Source organism: Bombus affinis, chromosome 16, assembly GCF_024516045.1.
Source record: "Bombus affinis isolate iyBomAffi1 chromosome 16, iyBomAffi1.2, whole genome shotgun sequence".
Lineage (NCBI taxonomy): Eukaryota > Metazoa > Arthropoda > Insecta > Hymenoptera > Apidae > Bombus > Bombus affinis.
Genome location: NC_066359.1, coordinates 2622391 through 2637269, shown reverse-complemented (window position 1 = coordinate 2637269; position 14879 = coordinate 2622391). Strand labels below are relative to the sequence as shown.

The 14879-nt window shown below is 32.5% G+C and overlaps 3 protein-coding genes across 5 annotated transcripts; 2 read left to right on the top strand and 1 right to left on the bottom strand.

The window, feature by feature from the left end:
- Positions 1 to 30: 30 nt before the first annotated feature.
- On the bottom strand, positions 31 to 11134 carry LOC126925400 (procollagen-lysine,2-oxoglutarate 5-dioxygenase). 2 transcript variants are annotated; one of them, XM_050740900.1, is made up of 9 exons: positions 10493 to 11134; positions 7606 to 7840; positions 7174 to 7514; positions 6658 to 7111; positions 6352 to 6579; positions 2433 to 2754; positions 2012 to 2116; positions 1535 to 1681; positions 31 to 581 (listed from the first exon to the last, which is right to left on the bottom strand). In XM_050740900.1, exons 1-9 carry the CDS (start codon positions 10584 to 10586, stop codon positions 297 to 299), a joined length of 2211 nt encoding a protein of 736 aa, XP_050596857.1. In that variant the 5' UTR covers positions 10587 to 11134; the 3' UTR covers positions 31 to 296. The 2 variants fall into 2 exon arrangements, with proteins under 2 accessions (XP_050596857.1, XP_050596856.1); XM_050740899.1 differs by lacking the exon at positions 1535 to 1681 and adding an exon at positions 1728 to 1874 and having other exon boundaries at positions 10493 to 11131.
- On the top strand, positions 3629 to 6321 carry LOC126925416 (immunoglobulin domain-containing protein oig-4-like). Of its 2 annotated transcripts, XM_050740936.1 has the most exons (5): positions 3629 to 4218; positions 4280 to 4424; positions 5497 to 5684; positions 5757 to 5906; positions 5986 to 6321. In XM_050740936.1, the coding sequence occupies exons 1-5, from the start codon at positions 4033 to 4035 to the stop codon at positions 6142 to 6144; spliced, it is 828 nt and encodes a 275-aa protein (XP_050596893.1). In that variant the 5' UTR covers positions 3629 to 4032; the 3' UTR covers positions 6145 to 6321. The 2 variants fall into 2 exon arrangements, with proteins under 2 accessions (XP_050596893.1, XP_050596892.1); XM_050740935.1 differs by lacking the exons at positions 3629 to 4218; positions 4280 to 4424 and adding an exon at positions 4663 to 5412 and having other exon boundaries at positions 5489 to 5684.
- Positions 11135 to 12722: 1588 nt separating the features above from the next.
- Positions 12723 to 14724, top strand: LOC126925408 (guanine nucleotide-binding protein subunit beta-2). The gene is made up of 6 exons (XM_050740927.1): positions 12723 to 12870; positions 13011 to 13156; positions 13253 to 13552; positions 13632 to 13833; positions 14197 to 14413; positions 14496 to 14724. Exons 1-6 carry the CDS (start codon positions 12802 to 12804, stop codon positions 14600 to 14602), a joined length of 1041 nt encoding a protein of 346 aa, XP_050596884.1. The 5' UTR covers positions 12723 to 12801; the 3' UTR covers positions 14603 to 14724.
- Positions 14725 to 14879: the final 155 nt, after the last annotated feature.

The following is a 14879-nucleotide window of genomic DNA, read 5'->3' as shown; positions in this document are numbered from 1 at the left end:
TCATGATATCATCAAAATGATAAATACAAATGCGGGTTAACATTTTATTTCCATACAAATACTTAATATTCACTAAATGTCTCAAATATTCTTTCTATATTATAAAAATAACATTGATACAAGAACCTTATTTTCTTGAAATACATACTTTGTTCGTATCGGCAGCTTTAAGTTTTCCACTAATGTTACTGTCTCATATATTTACATATATGAGAACATAGTTGAACATTCTTTATACAGTTATTTTGTTCCTTATCAGTCAACATGTAATATGTATATATAATTCGATACATCGATTAAGGATCGACAAATGAAATCATAATGTATCTTGTACCACTGGTAACTCGAAGTCCTTCGTGATAATGAGTCAATCTTCCAGGATGCATCAACATCCAACCTGGTTTTGTGTCCGTAACAGAGCAGTTATAGCGGATAAATCGACAACCTCCACCTTCATAATCCACCCCCACCCTATTTAGAGCGATGTTGATGGTATAAGTTGAACTATCATGATGTGGCTTCAATGATGGTTGTTCATCTGGACGATATCTTACGACGAAATTCATGAGTGCACGAGGTGGCTGTAAATTTCAATTACGAACATATTCAATTAGTATTTTATTTGTACTAATTTTCCATTAATATTCAAAACAATGCAAAGTATTTTTTAATTCAATCTCTGATACTCTCAAATTATTTGAAATGTTTCACTACAATACGATATGCATACTTCACCTACAACAAGCTGTTTCGTTTAACTGGTGACGGTAAAATTTCTCACGAGGGATGGATTTTATCAAAAAAGTATTCTTACAAAAATTATTTAGTATACGAGTATAGGAAGATATTATAGATGATACAAACAATTTTTTTCTAAACGTAATAGTGAAAGAGATATTAATATTAAATTAACCTTCTTAAATGGAACCCTATATTTTCCGCACATAATATGATAGCGTTTGTTAAGATGAATACAAACAACATATCATATAATGTCATTTCATGTAGTAGAATGTCATAGATTAAATCCTAAAAATGAATCAGCGGAAATCAGTAATTGAATTATACACGACTTCATGGTCTAACGCCATCAAATGATTGCGCTATGAACTAGACAAAGATCGAGTTTCTTATCTCCCTTTATGCCTCTTAGATTCATATCTTTAGTTTCTAACAGTCAGCTTAAGAAGTGTCTTTTGCAAGTCAAGAAGTCCTCCTATGTACCACACAACATTGCAGGAGTATTTTTTAATAACTTTAATCCCTTATGAGATACTCGATCGTTTCCAGTTAAATAGAACATCCTTTATATATGTATAACAATATAACTGCAACCTAGTAAAAAAGTGCAACGAATCCGAATACGAAGCCTATCACCATTCCCTATGATGTGATCAGTTTGCCAAATAATGTATTGCAATTTAAAATTTGTGCAACGGTGTATTAATTTATATGTAGTTCAGGGTGAGAAATATTGTGCAACCAACAGACTACCTATTCCCATATATGTATCCTGTTTTTTGGTAACTCTTACATTCGTATTATATCCTATAAAAACATGTTCTTGCAAAGGACTGACATATTCATAAAGAAAATTTAACCAAGATTCGTGGAGGCCGATTTGTTTCATGTGAATATCTCGTGTTGGTACGGCTTCGTATCCACCTTCGATACGTGGGTCCTAAAAATGATTGACACATTTTACATTTAAAAGACAAATATCTTACATCGTGATAATATCCGGTGAACACGAGTTCCTGAAGAGGTCTAACATACTCCTTTAAAAAGTATAGCCACTGTGGCTCATATTTTACTTGATTCATATGTATATCACGGGTTGGTACATTTTCATAACCACCCGTTAATCTCGGATCCTGTTGGAAAAATTATATTGTTATTGTTTAGTGATAAGGCAAATGTTTATCCTGTGACTGTTTTATCTGAAAAATGTAACTGTATCGCGTTATTAGTGTAACTGTTACTGTAACTATTTGAAGATAAATAGTCATACATGATTCGATCCGTCCGACCACTTTCCGAACGTTTCCATGATATCTATCAACTCTTTTGTAAACCTCTCGTTTACTATAGGGAACCTATAAACATCTGGGCAAACCTAGAATGAAAATTTAATCGACCTGAATAATACCGAGAATTCATATATTTGATAAATATTAAACATTTCGATAAAATATATATAATGAACGGAAAAAAGAGTATAAGACAATATCGGTCAATTGGATAAGTACGCTATACTACATATATATACGCAGTACATATACCAATAGTATATCCAAAATCTAACACCTGATCTTACATTGCTCTTTAAACATCACAAGTGCCTCTCGGCAAAGTTAATAATTCTGACGTATTATCTGATGTATCTACGTCTCTTTTATCCGACCATTAGAAATATATAAATGTATTTTTACCTGCACCGGAGTTTTATTCGGATTAAAGTTTTCCGAATAATTTTCATGTATGTATGTTTTTTCCCAATCTAATTTGTTGTTGAGAATTTGATAGAAATCCGGATGTGTTACCGTAACGTCATAATTATCTGGATCAACGAGATGCCCAAAGTCAACTCTATTACTGACATACATGAAGATGTTTCGTTCTCTGTTAGCATAAGCGAAAGCCATCTCCGTGTCTAAATCGCCTTCCGAATAGGATGGACGAGTTTCTTTGTTACTTATTAGAGTTGCATTAATTAAGTAGCAATTGCTGATAAACGGCACGTTCCATAGTCCTCTGTAATAATATTATACACTATATATTTATGTATGTATATATATATATGTATACATGGTGGTCCCTAAGTCACTTCCGCATTTAAAAGTTGTATGACTCTCTTTTTTATTGTATTACATAAATATTTTTAAATTTTGTTCCAAATTCACAAAGGAGCAACAAGTAAAAATTCTCAAAAAAAAAAAAAAGAAAAAGGATTAGTCTTTGATATGACACAATGTCTGATATGATCACCAAACTGTTATCTCTACAGAGTGCAATTCGCGTTAATGAAAAACTCTCGGGTTTTCAGTACTTCAAATTCTGGTGTTCTGTTTATTAACATACCGATTGTCGTGAAAATGGGCCACAACTGCCATTAGAGTAGTGTTGAAAAAATGTAGCATTAATTAAAAAAAAAAAATTCAATTGTTTTTACTCGAATTATTTACACTCAAATTACACACTTTAAAAATGTGCAACAAAAATTTAAAAGTATAATACCAAGAAGAATCTTATACAGCTTTTAAATGGGAAAGTAACTCATGGGCTAGCCTGTATGATATTATATTGAATATTAAGTTATTAAGAAATATTAAGTATTTCTACTGATATGAAATACAGCACAATTAATTATTGTGGTGAAAAATAATGATTCGATTCAGCTTAATTCATATAAACGATCGATTTAATACATAATAGCACGTGGGTATCCAATCTGTCTGCTGTTCTCAGGACCTCAAGGCCAGTGAAGAAGCAGACGCGAAACCATAGAAGGGACCAGCATACTTGTTTGTTAGTCCCGCGAGACAATATTTCGTAAGGCAATCAGTCTGATGTCGTGATTGGCTGATGAACACACTGACAATGGGTTATGCATAATTATCCAATTGAGATTCATAACTCTGTCACCAATGACGCGACATGCCCATCGTGCATAGTCCATTCATATTTTAGGCTGTAGGCCGAAGCCCAAAGATTCGGCTTGACCACTTGTCAAAAGTAGCGGTTCCGTGTAGCCGGTAAGCACCTGAAGATTGTGTCACTTTTATCACCAACAATTGCTTTCCGGTGAAGTTCGATCGGTATACAAGCGACTATCTTTAACATACATAAGTATAAACACGTTTAATGTTTTGCAAAAGTTATTCAATAACATTTCAAGTGTTCTAATTCCAAATTAGAATAATCAAAATCAATTAAAAGCTAAGATACACCCAAGTGTAACAGCTCTATGTAAAGTACATAGAAATATTTACACTTTGAAAAAAGATTGAGAACTATATAATCGTAGAACAAATGAAGATATATCAACTTTTCTGCCTGTTCTTTTTTGCTGGTTTATTGGTAAACACAGACGCGGTAAAAGGTGTAGGAGATAGAGGAGGCGGCAGACGCAGTGGCGGAAGAGTTTACAAGTCTCGGATGCCTATTCTGATTCCTCACAGAAATCCTGCTAGTGCTAATTACTACGGAAACAAAGATGTGAGTTTAAAGATATTAATCGATATCAGATCATCGATCGCTTAACTTCTAAAATTCGTAGGGAGCGAGAATAGTGAAAGCCTCACACTTTGAATTGGATTACATGTTGGGTAGGAAGATCACGTTTTTCTGCATGGCCACTGGAGTTCCAAGGCCTGAGATCACCTGGTTGAAAGATGGAATCGAATTGTATCATCATAAATTCTTTCAGGTATTCTCATTATTCAGAAAAAGGGATTCCTATAAGAGAAATTTGAGAAAAGTTGTAAAATCATGCGTGTTGCAGGTGCATGTATGGTCTGTTGGCAATGATACGTTAAAATCAAAGATGGAAATTGACCCAGCCACCCAAAAAGATGCGGGATATTACGAATGTCAAGCGGATAATCAATATGCTGTTGATCGTCGTGGCTTTAGGACGGATTATGTCATGATCTCCTATTAAAATCAGTACTTTTGTCGTAGTTGCAATACTTAAGTTTAGACGTCAATCTCTTCAACTTATCGTAATGGCAGGAAAGTTAATTTTAAATAACAAGTTTAATTTTTTAAAAGTTATACACTTTCACTTTCACTTTTCTTCGAAACATATCTAATAATGTTGAATTTAACACTTTTATAACAGCAAAAGCGTTATATTTACAAAAATATAATAAAAAGAAAGATGTACGACATGTTTCGTTATTTTTTTTAATGCACGAATACCATAGATTGTTAAGAATCTCAAAGCATGAAGGCGCACTTGGAAATTTAAAGTTCCCCCTATCTTTTACTCATTAAATCACAATTGACTCTTACAAGGGTGGTACATCTATAGCGTAAACCATAAAATAAAACATAAGATAGCATATCACAAATTTGTCTGACGAATTGCCATTTCGTTCACGAATTAAATGAAAAAATTCCTGAAACAACGTTCAGTCTTGTTATATTCAATTTTGTTTTATTAAAGCCAATTCGATTATCAGTACTAGGTAGAAGGAACAATCAAGTTAGAGCATTTGGAATTTGGTGATGACCGAGTTGCAATAGGTGTCGAATGAATAACTAGCACATGTGCGTATAATATGTGCAGTTTAGCAGTATCTGTCTATACATCTGTAATAGATAGGAGAGAAGACTAGGGGAGTAATGAGTAGGTAACTGTTAGTTACATCGGAGTTCCGTGTGATCGTCATACGTTGTCTGTACTCGGTGAGTATCTGCGACATATTAACACAGACTCTGTTTTCTCTACTTGTAACCATCTACTTGATCTATCCATTTCTAGTTGCTTTGTTCAAATCATCATGCCACGCTCTACAGTGACGTTATTTCTGTTAATCGTACTACTATTAAATAGCCAGGAAATTCTTGGACGAAGAGGACGAGGCAGAGGAAAAACCAGATCGCGAGTCCAAATAGGACTGCCTATCACTGGAAAGTATCGTGATCCAGAAAGTGATCAATATTATAATAATCATGATGTACGTAGACTTCTAAACCAAGTTAGAAGTCGCTTCCAATTTGTTAATTGTTTTCTAAAAATGTTTATCTAGGGAGCAAAAATAGTATTGGCATCACACTTTGATTTAGAGTACGTTTTAGGACATAAAATCGCTTTCCTTTGCGTGGCACGTGGAAACCCACGGCCACATATCACATGGTTCAAGGATGGTGCTGAGATCTATACACATCTTTATCTACATGTTAGTATAGATAATATTAATTGCGATGATTAAGTCTTAATAAACGATGATCATAATGATGAAAATTTTGTATGTAAAGGTACACGAATGGCAAGTTGGACCAGATAAAGTGAAATCGAAACTGGAAATAGATCCTGCGACACAAATGGATGCTGGAGTCTACGAATGTACAGCCGATAATATGTACAGTATCGATCGAAGATCCTTCAAGACTGACTTTTCCATCGCTTTCGATTAAGTTTCCTTTTTCACAATACTTTAGTACGAATATAGATGAAATCGAAAATTATTGCCTTTAAGATGTTGTTTAAAATAACTAGTGATAAAAAGGACATGAAATGATTCTCACGAAATGTATAATCTTTGCACACGTATGCATAGTTAGACAATAAATAAAGTACGTTGCATTAAAATAGCAAGTTTGTAAAATATTTTTAAGACATACCTGCGTTCATTCTTGACGATCTCTATGTAATCAAAACTTCGAGCATAGAATCCATCGTCCATTATAGCTCCCCAGAAATTGCTCCACATTTTATATGGTCTGACTAGTAATGGTGCGATGATATCTCGCTGCTGTTCTACTAGAAGTTTCAAAGTATGTTCGTTATCCAGATGGGAAACGGAATCAATTGAGAAATATCCAGAACATTCCTTTAACAAGCAATAATCCCTAAAGAACGATATTTATCTTAAAATTGACAGAAATTTCATTGAAAGTAATAAGGTTAAATATATCTTTGATACATACATGGCTAAGTTTCTTGCATCAACTTCACTCATAGCGTCATTCACAGAAATTTGCTTACTACTGTTATATTCCTTTTCAACCTTTTTCATAAAATTATCAAGTACATCTTGGTGATACTCTACGTTGTTATGTATAAGCAAATGTAGCTTCGATTTTGGATATGCTTGCTGATATATCGCCGATAGAAATTCGGACAAGAAAGGAGTCGGCCGTTCTATAAATATAGCGATTAATATAATTGGATATGATTGCGATGTTGTTCTATCCAATTCTATCGTTCCTTCCCAGCACATTACGCATCCTTCCTCAGGACTCCATGCATGAGCCAAATAATTCCCCAAAGAATTCAGCGATAACTTGCTGTAACCATTTCCATGAAGAATCAATGGTTCTGTGTTATAAACAGTATTCAAAAGCGAAGCCTTGCCACCCTCAAATTTTAACTCCACATCAGCTATAAAAAAAAATAATCTTATTCACTTTATTCATTTAATTCTGCTTTATTTATTCACTTACCTACAGCACCATATAGATTCTGAAATATCTCAGACTTATGATCCAGCTTAATTTTATGGCGTTCCCTTAATTCCTCGTCGAGATACGCCAACGTATAAAATAATTGATCGTCATCCTTGTTTTTTATCGGGGCATGTGTTAAAATCGTGTAAACGTCCGAAGCATAGCCCACGAAGCCTCCAGAATTTAGAAAGCGTTTCCCCAGAGTTGCGGGTGGATACTTGGACGCTAGCGATTTATCTGGCCAACAAGAGCCTTCTGCAGAAAACAAAACTCTAGCGTCCATACTCTTAAACTTATTAATGATCTCAGTCAAGTCGCTTAAGTATATCACGTCGTAACTAAAATATAAAGGTAGTTATTAAAATTAAACATTAGAATTAAAATTACAAATGAAACAAGTTAGAGAAGGAAATGAAATATGCAAAAGACCTGTCCGTAAATATAACAATTTTCTGGTCATCGTCCCCATAATTTTCTAGAGCCTTCTTTAAGAGATTTACTTTGTATCCTCCTCCTGCGCTGGTTTTTATGTTATCACCACCTAACCATGGTTCTCCCAAACCAAGTACTCTCAAATTATCGTGAAATCCATAGACATTGACCGATCTGAGATATCTTTTGTAGCCATCGGTTTCGTTCGAAGCAATAGTGAACACCAATACATCTGTACACAATTTAAACAGTATTTAGATTCTCATACTGTAAGAAAAATGGACAAAAATTTGATGTAATATATTTGTATATATGCCACATTACAGTGAGTAAAAGAAAAATAATATTTTCCTCTTGGCCGTTTCGTTTGAATTTCGAACACGACACTTCAGCGTTTTACAAAAACGCTGCGCAGAGATTTATGCATATATGAATGTACATTGCGGCTAAATAACATGTACAAAATATAGAATACTGTATATAGAAAATTTACCCATATGACGCTTCGTTTTTGAGAAAGTCGAGTTTGGCTTATTCTGAAGATAATAGAAAGTGGAGTCGCGAAGTCGAAAATATAGAATAAAATTTGTTCACAAGACGCTTCGTTTCCGAGAAAAATAAATTTGAAAATTCATTATACACGTGTACTAAGACTAATTGCAACCCGATTCTGAACTAAACATGTTCAAATTCTATTTTCTCGAAAATGAAGCCTTGAAACGGAAAAATTTAAATGTTAAATTGTCATATACATAGTTTTGCAATATTTTATTTAACAGCTAGTTTAATAATACTGGTAACGAGTAAAATTTTATTTCGTCTTTGCTCCTTTTTAAAGCGTATGTGGCTCCCTATATTGGAAGGGTTTATCTATTTTGAGCAACTAGGTATCAACATATGCACCGAACGAGCAAAAGCTGGGCAAACGCGATTCACATAAGCGCTACATTTTCCACATGACATCATGATTCGAATTACTGTACGTGTTAACAGTCACGTCAGCTCTCAGCGAAGCTGGATTCGCATAATACATATTGAACGGAATTTCAATTGTCAAAAAGCCGTGTTATTTTGAAATCCAACACTTTTATTTATATTTGGGCGCAATTGCAAATTAAGAAGCCAAAATTTATTTTATTTCTATAAGAATAATACTAGTTGAATTAAAAAATGCGATGTTTTTATCATACTACATAGACATCATATTTAGAAGATTCTTATAAAAAATTTCGACTTCTGTAAAGATATTGTCCAATTTTATTGTTCTCCTCATAAACAAATCTGAAAAATTAATTAAGAAAATTCGTGGAAAAGCTGTCATAATAACGATAAAAGTTTTCAGAAAATTGGAAACAGAGGCATCTTCAGAGAATATGCTCATGTAAACGGAAATGGAAAGATAACCAGGTCGCGCGAACGCTATTTAATTGTTCATCAAGGCACCGTCAATCAGGCACTTTCTTTGTGTATTAATAATACATTTATTTTCTTGTAATTATAAAACATATTTAAGCATACCATTGTTTCTCAATGAAACATTTTTTTATGGTGTTCTATTTAATTTTCATAATATCAAATTTTGGTAGTCATATAAAAATACTAAATGACGCAAAATTTAATTATATTTAAGTCTAATTAACTAGTATGTAAATGTTATAATAAATACAAATACTTTCTGTAACCACACAGCCATATGTATGTATATAGTATTAATCAAGACTGTTTATACATAATAAAATAAATATTTCGAGAGAGTTTATTCTTTGCTACGCCTTTAAAAGAGATATCAAATCGTTCCGTTGAGATTCAAGAATATACATACATAATGGTGCACGTGTTTGCCTTCGAATATAATCTCTCTGTTACTGTTCCAATTATTCTTGTAACTATACTGTGCATTAAGTAAATGTATAAACGAACATGTAGTGACAATGTACAACGATTTATCTTTATAAACCATTGTTTTTACTATTTATAAGATTAGTTAATTTACTAATAAATTGATCGCATGTTTGGATTCTATAATCTTTAGTAATTCTTTAGTAATCTTTAATAATTCTTCCTACTTCTTCTTAATTCTTACGCCATGTACATTAATTTTAATATGACAAACTAAGGACGATGAAATAGTTTCCTCTTCCATAGTAAAATTATGTCAAGGATAAAAATGTTATAATCCCGCATAAATTGTAAAAAGCCAAGATGCTTTTTCCTCATTTGTGATAAGTGAGATAAAATAATTCCTACGCTCCACCAACATAAGTTAAATAAATATGTAAGTTTTAAACGATCGATTAAACGCCACAATAGTCGTAAAATCTTATCGCCTTTAGGGTCAACGTAACAAAAACTTTCCCTGGCAAATAACCACGAAAAGAGAACCAATAAACAAAATTACAAGATTTCATTTGCGTATAGCAATTACGCCAGAATGATGAACATGATTTTTTATAAATTCACATTTGTCTTAATAGAAAAAATATAGTAAATTGGAATATGATTATTTTAATAAAACTTATATTCTTAAAAAGCATATATGCATATATTTCCACTCTGTTGGATGTTACCATTTTCAATTTTATTTAATTTAGATGATTTTTTTAGTAACTGTTTTGTGTAAATGTATGAAATTGATGTGGTATATAATTCGTAAAATACGCAAAATTTGAACAAAATAATAACAAATAGCAAAACAATATCCCGGCCTATATTTTCCTCCGAACTACATAAATGATCGTACAATAAAATAGACGTTAACAACCAAGAATGATAAGAAGCACATTCACAGTTGATCGAATTTATCTTCTCTTCATGCAGATTAATTTAGATGAGTTTTTCAGGAACATTGACGAAAGAGTTAAAAGAGCTAGGATGTAACTATTACCGTCTTTGTCTGTTGATGGTAGAGTCTCGCTAAACACGTGGTAGGTCAGAAAGAGGCTCCAAAAAAGACAACATCCAATATTCTTCTCACGCATTTTCAACTAAAAAGAACCGCAAACGCGCCGAAGAATGTATGAAATGCACTGTTCTGACTTCTGACTAAGAGTACTAAGACTAGTCTCGAAGGACGGAAAGCAAGTTCGTTGCTACTCCCACACTTTTTGAACAAAAGTTACTACCTTCGACGACTACGTTCGGCACTTGACTCTGATTTATGATTTTAAAGGAACGAAATGAGATTTTCGTGGACATTTTTGATTATATGATGTACAAATAGTGATTTCAATATTCTAAGTCATTAATCTGTATCTTAAGTGTTAATCGATTTAATAACATTGGGAATAAGGAATAATACGTTTCATACGACACGGATGGTGGTACGCGTTGTATCACTCTGATGTTGATTTATGTAGATTTAGAATACAAATAAGATTTTATTGTACTATCTATAGGTTGCACATATCAGTTAGAAATGAAATAATGTTTAGCTGAAAATTACGAAACACTAAACACCAAGTATATATTATATCAGAGATTCTCTGATTATTCACTACAAAGTTATCGACTGCATAAATGGTCATGTGCATTGTCGATAATATTTTGAAGATGTCACTCTTTAACATGTGCCAACCTAATAAAATTTCAGATGAAGTTGGTAATCCTTTCAGAATTACATATTTGAATACATACCTACGTATTACCTATTATTATACCACAAATAATTTCATTGTTAACTGTTTAAAGTAATGAAACATCAAATAGATACAGGCTGATTCATAATTCATGGTACAATGGGGTAAGGGAAATTCTATGATACAAAATAATATAAAAATCATGAATAACAAAATTGCGTTAGAGATTTCATTTTTTAGAAAATTGAGCGAAAATTTGTGAAATATGCATTTTGTTTAATTTTCAACTAGACAGGAATAAATGATCCAGAGGAGCAGATAGGATATTACTTTACATGTGAAAATAAATAGAAAATGTAGAATAAAGTGTTGTCTTCTGAAATTTTATTTTCAAGAAATTTGAATTTGAAAATGTGCCTAGTACACGTATATACCGAGTTAGTTCTTGGCTAACATATTCAAATTCTATTTTCTCCAAAACGAAACCTTAAACGATAAAATTTTATTCTTTATTTTCAACTTATTTTCACATGTAGAATAACCTTATATCAAATGTCCATTCCTGTCCAGCTGGGAATTAGTCAAATTCACGTATACTTCATAAATTTTCAAACACGATTTTCTTAAAAACGAATCTTCCATTTGTACTATGAATTACAGACCACCTTCTATATCAAAAGTATCTTTAGCAATCATATAATATAATGCAATACCCTTACCCTTACTCTTTGTATTCCTGTCACAAAAATTTATATTTGCTTTATAGCGTTCAGCAACAATCTGCTTGAATGTGTTTGTCGATTCTTCAACACATATTGTGTTCTCGTTGCCAAAATAATCTTCTTTAACTAAAGTATCAACACCTATATAATTTAATATCAAAACACTAATCAGTATAATATTTTTTCTGTTTATCATGATTTTCACGCATCGCACGTCATACAACCATATAACAAAATGTAAATCTTCTTTTGTATTTATTAAATAAAAATTTTAAAAACTATTGAATAAATATTTTAATATGGTACATTACACGTATTTTTGAGATTTGTAATTATTTATTGTAAAAAATACATTATGTTAAGAAAATTGATTATTGAAAATGATATATAGATCCAACTTTGATCGATAAATCAATAGAACTATATGAACCTAAACAAATCGAATCATTTATAGGTGAAATGGAATTCGAAAGCGCGACGGATTAAGTTTTTTGTAAGGACTCGGACACCGTAACCGCATACTTTTTCCTTCTTTCCTCTTCCTGTAGCTTCTTTCGTACATTTTTTCGTGTTTTGAGGAAGAAAAGAAAAGAATTTTATGTTGCTATATATATGTATAAAAAATAAACAATCACATTATAAAAACAGATTTACGTACTTGAAATAATAAGGGTTATCGTGTATGTAGGTAATTAAGTTAGGTCAGAGAGCCGAACTAATGCCCAACAAATAGGATCAAGCGTCAATTTAATACGATTAGTGGGACAGCAATGTAGACGAAGGCTTCTTTAACATTTTGATAAAAATTTGTTCGCAGTATCCATACACCTATCATCGTCGGTGTTTCATCCTCAGAGCCACAGTAGTTTTGAAATAAAGCAACATTAGACCAAACAATGGGGAAAGATGACGCGGAAACGGTAGCTTTGAAAAAAGAGCTGGAAGATTTAATCAACAAATGCAAGGTTGTATTAGAAAAATTATACATATTACCTGTATCGCATTAATTGTACAGTAATTAGAAAGAAAAAGTTGTAATGAATTCATACTTTGATGTCAATTAAGAACATATTTTTTACACTTTGAACACTTTATTATACAACAGGAAGACCAAAAGAAACAACAAGATACAACTTTGGAAGAAGCATGTAGTAGTGTACCGGATGCACCGAAAGTTAAATTATCTACAAAAAAGTTACTAAAGGGACATATCAACAAAGTGAATTCGGTGCATTATAGCGGTGATAGTAGGTCAGTATTGATCATCGATCCTATGATTTGCTCTGTGAAATCAACCGAAACGATTGTGTCCAATCTTGAGCTATCAAAATGAATATCTCCTTCCAGGCATTGCGTGACTGGTTCACTAGACGGAAAATTGATCATTTGGGATTCGTGGACTGGAAATAAAGTTCAGGTAATTCCATTACGTTCAGCATGGGTGATGTCGGTAGCTTTTGCACCCTCGGGAAACTTCGTTGCTTGCGGTGGTATGGACAATATGTGCACTATCTACGATGTAAACAATCGTGACGCCACAGGATCGGCTAAAATCGTTCGAGAATTACTAGGATACGAAGGTTTTCTCTCATCCTGCAGATTCTTGGAGGACAAAAAGATTATCACTGGATCTGGTGACATGAAAATGTATCCGCATCTATAAAGCATTAATAAATAATATGGTTATTTATTAATTTATTTGTCATTAATTTCGATATTTTTTTAGCTGTATATGGGATTTGGAAGCAAATAAGAAAACTACCGACTTTTGCGCGCATGCTGGAGACGTGGTTAGTATTAGTTTATCTCCAGACGTAAATACGTATATTACCGGATCAGTGGACAGAACATGTAAACTATGGGACATAAGAGAGCAGACTGCAAAGCAAACTTTCTTTGGACACGGATCTGACGTAAACTCAGTTTGTGTTAGTATAGAAAGTATATTTCGTTATTGAGAGACTGCTGATATTTATGCAGATCTGTATTTTTGTAAATATAGTTTATAAAATGGAATTTAGGTAGAAAATTGTTTTATCTATTAAATATTGTAAAAGGTACTGTATTTTGGATATCTTATATATTTTTGCATATTATATGTATTTTATGTATTTTTGTATCTTCAAAAAAATCAAAAAATCTTTTGTTTCTCATAAATGTATAAAAATCCGCAGTCTAATTATTATAAGTTACTTAATAAATACAAGTATACTTGAAAGGTTCCCTTAAAACTATATAGTTTTAGTAGCTTGTAAGATTACCTTGTAATGAAAAGAATTATTTTCATTTAGTATCATCCTTCGGGACAAGCTTTTGTAACGGCATCAGAAGATAAGACGGCAAGACTGTGGGACTTAAGATCAGATCAGCAGTTAGCTACATTTAAGCCTCCCAATTCAAACCCCGGATTCACAAGTTGCGGTTTATCCTTTAGCGGAAGATTCATATTCTGTGGAAGTGATGACAACTCCATTCACATATGGGATACATTGAAGAATCAACATAATGGTAAATATTATAGACATTAGAACTAAGCAAATATTTATAATAATTTTCGTAAATTATAATCGACTCTACCTTTCATTTAAAGGTGTTTTAACTGGTCACGAAAACCGGGTAACATCGCTCAGCGTTTCTGGAAATGGTATGGCTGTCGCTAGTTGCTCCTGGGACCAAAATGTTCGAATTTGGGTGTAGAACTTAAAAAAAAAGTATTACTGTCCAATAATATTGACGAAAAATGGAGCAAAAATAAAAGAGAAAGGGCTTATTTTTTGTTGAAATGTTCTCCGCTCGTATTTTACGACTGTCATCAAAATTTTGATGCACGAAAAAGTAGGTCTACGCTTTTACAGAAAGATTACAGAACTACTCTATATTATACGCATTAAATTAAATGCTTACTTAAATGATGTACCATAAAAATATATATATCATTTTAAATATAAATATCCGTAACATACATCGGAAGTTA

Coding starts and splice junctions, on each gene's coding strand:
- LOC126925416 (XM_050740936.1), top strand. CDS start 4,033: ATGAAGATATATCAACTTTTCTGCCTGTTCTTTTTTGCTGGTTTATTG. Junction 4,219..4,279: donor ATTACTACGGAAACAAAGAT/GTGAGTTTAAAG, acceptor TAAAATTCGTAG/GGAGCGAGAATAGTGAAAGC. Junction 4,425..5,496: donor ATTGTATCATCATAAATTCT/TTCAGGTATTCT, acceptor CTAGTTGCTTTG/TTCAAATCATCATGCCACGC.
- LOC126925400 (XM_050740900.1), bottom strand. CDS start 10,586: ATGCGTGAGAAGAATATTGGATGTTGTCTTTTTTGGAGCCTCTTTCTG. Junction 6,580..6,657: donor GATGCAAGAAACTTAGCCAT/GTATGTATCAAA, acceptor ATCGTTCTTTAG/GGATTATTGCTTGTTAAAGG. Junction 2,755..6,351: donor ATCGTCAAGAATGAACGCAG/GTATGTCTTAAA, acceptor ATATTATTACAG/AGGACTATGGAACGTGCCGT.
- LOC126925408 (XM_050740927.1), top strand. CDS start 12,802: ATGGGGAAAGATGACGCGGAAACGGTAGCTTTGAAAAAAGAGCTGGAA. Junction 12,871..13,010: donor ATTTAATCAACAAATGCAAG/GTTGTATTAGAA, acceptor ATTATACAACAG/GAAGACCAAAAGAAACAACA. Junction 13,553..13,631: donor GGATCTGGTGACATGAAAAT/GTATCCGCATCT, acceptor ATATTTTTTTAG/CTGTATATGGGATTTGGAAG.